A 473-nucleotide genomic window follows, 5' to 3' on the forward strand; every position below is an offset into this window, starting at 1 on the left:
TAGCTAATGAGGGTCCTAGTGGACAATCTTCTGTGTTTATTGGGGACTGTTGCTCGAGACTCAGAAGAAGAAAGTGTGAAGAAACGTGAATGAAAACATTTGGGCAGGCTTTGGGCGCTCTCTCCCGAAATGCGAGAGGTCTGCTTTAAACGAGGAGCAGAACATCCTGTGATCTTACCATCTCTTTCTCTTTCGCTCTCGGGACGGGCTCGGGGTCCGGTGTCGGACCAGTCCCCCCGCAGCCGGAGCCGCTTCACCGGAGGCTGCCTTAGCTGTGGAAACACGCACGCAGCCAAAGATTAGCGGTTTGTTAGTCAAAGCGCAGTCAAAAATAACTCTGCTGCCAAAGCAAAACACTGCCCATCTCTGTCGGCGTCCTCCTCTCCCACCCCTTTGGCAGCACAACTAAGGCTGCCCCCCCCCCCCCCCCCCCTTTTTTTTTTTTTTTTTTTTTTTCTTTTCTTCCTTTCTCT

General features: G+C 52.0%; 1 protein-coding gene across 4 annotated transcripts in view; it reads right to left on the reverse strand.

Moving 5' to 3' along the window:
• dcaf6 (ddb1 and cul4 associated factor 6) overlaps positions 1-473 on the reverse strand; it is a 38,774-nt gene that overhangs the window by 21,754 nt on the left and 16,547 nt on the right. For all 4 annotated transcript variants that reach the window (XM_015045487.1, XM_015045485.1, XM_015045484.1 and 1 more), the window contains exon 8: positions 179-272. In XM_015045487.1, coding sequence (XP_014900973.1) covers positions 179-272 — 94 coding nt within the window. The remainder of the gene's footprint in view (positions 1-178; positions 273-473) is intronic.

Source organism: Poecilia latipinna, unplaced genomic scaffold, assembly GCF_001443285.1.
Source record: "Poecilia latipinna isolate Pla-1442-1.1 unplaced genomic scaffold, P_latipinna-1.0 Scaffold730, whole genome shotgun sequence".
Lineage (NCBI taxonomy): Eukaryota > Metazoa > Chordata > Actinopteri > Cyprinodontiformes > Poeciliidae > Poecilia > Poecilia latipinna.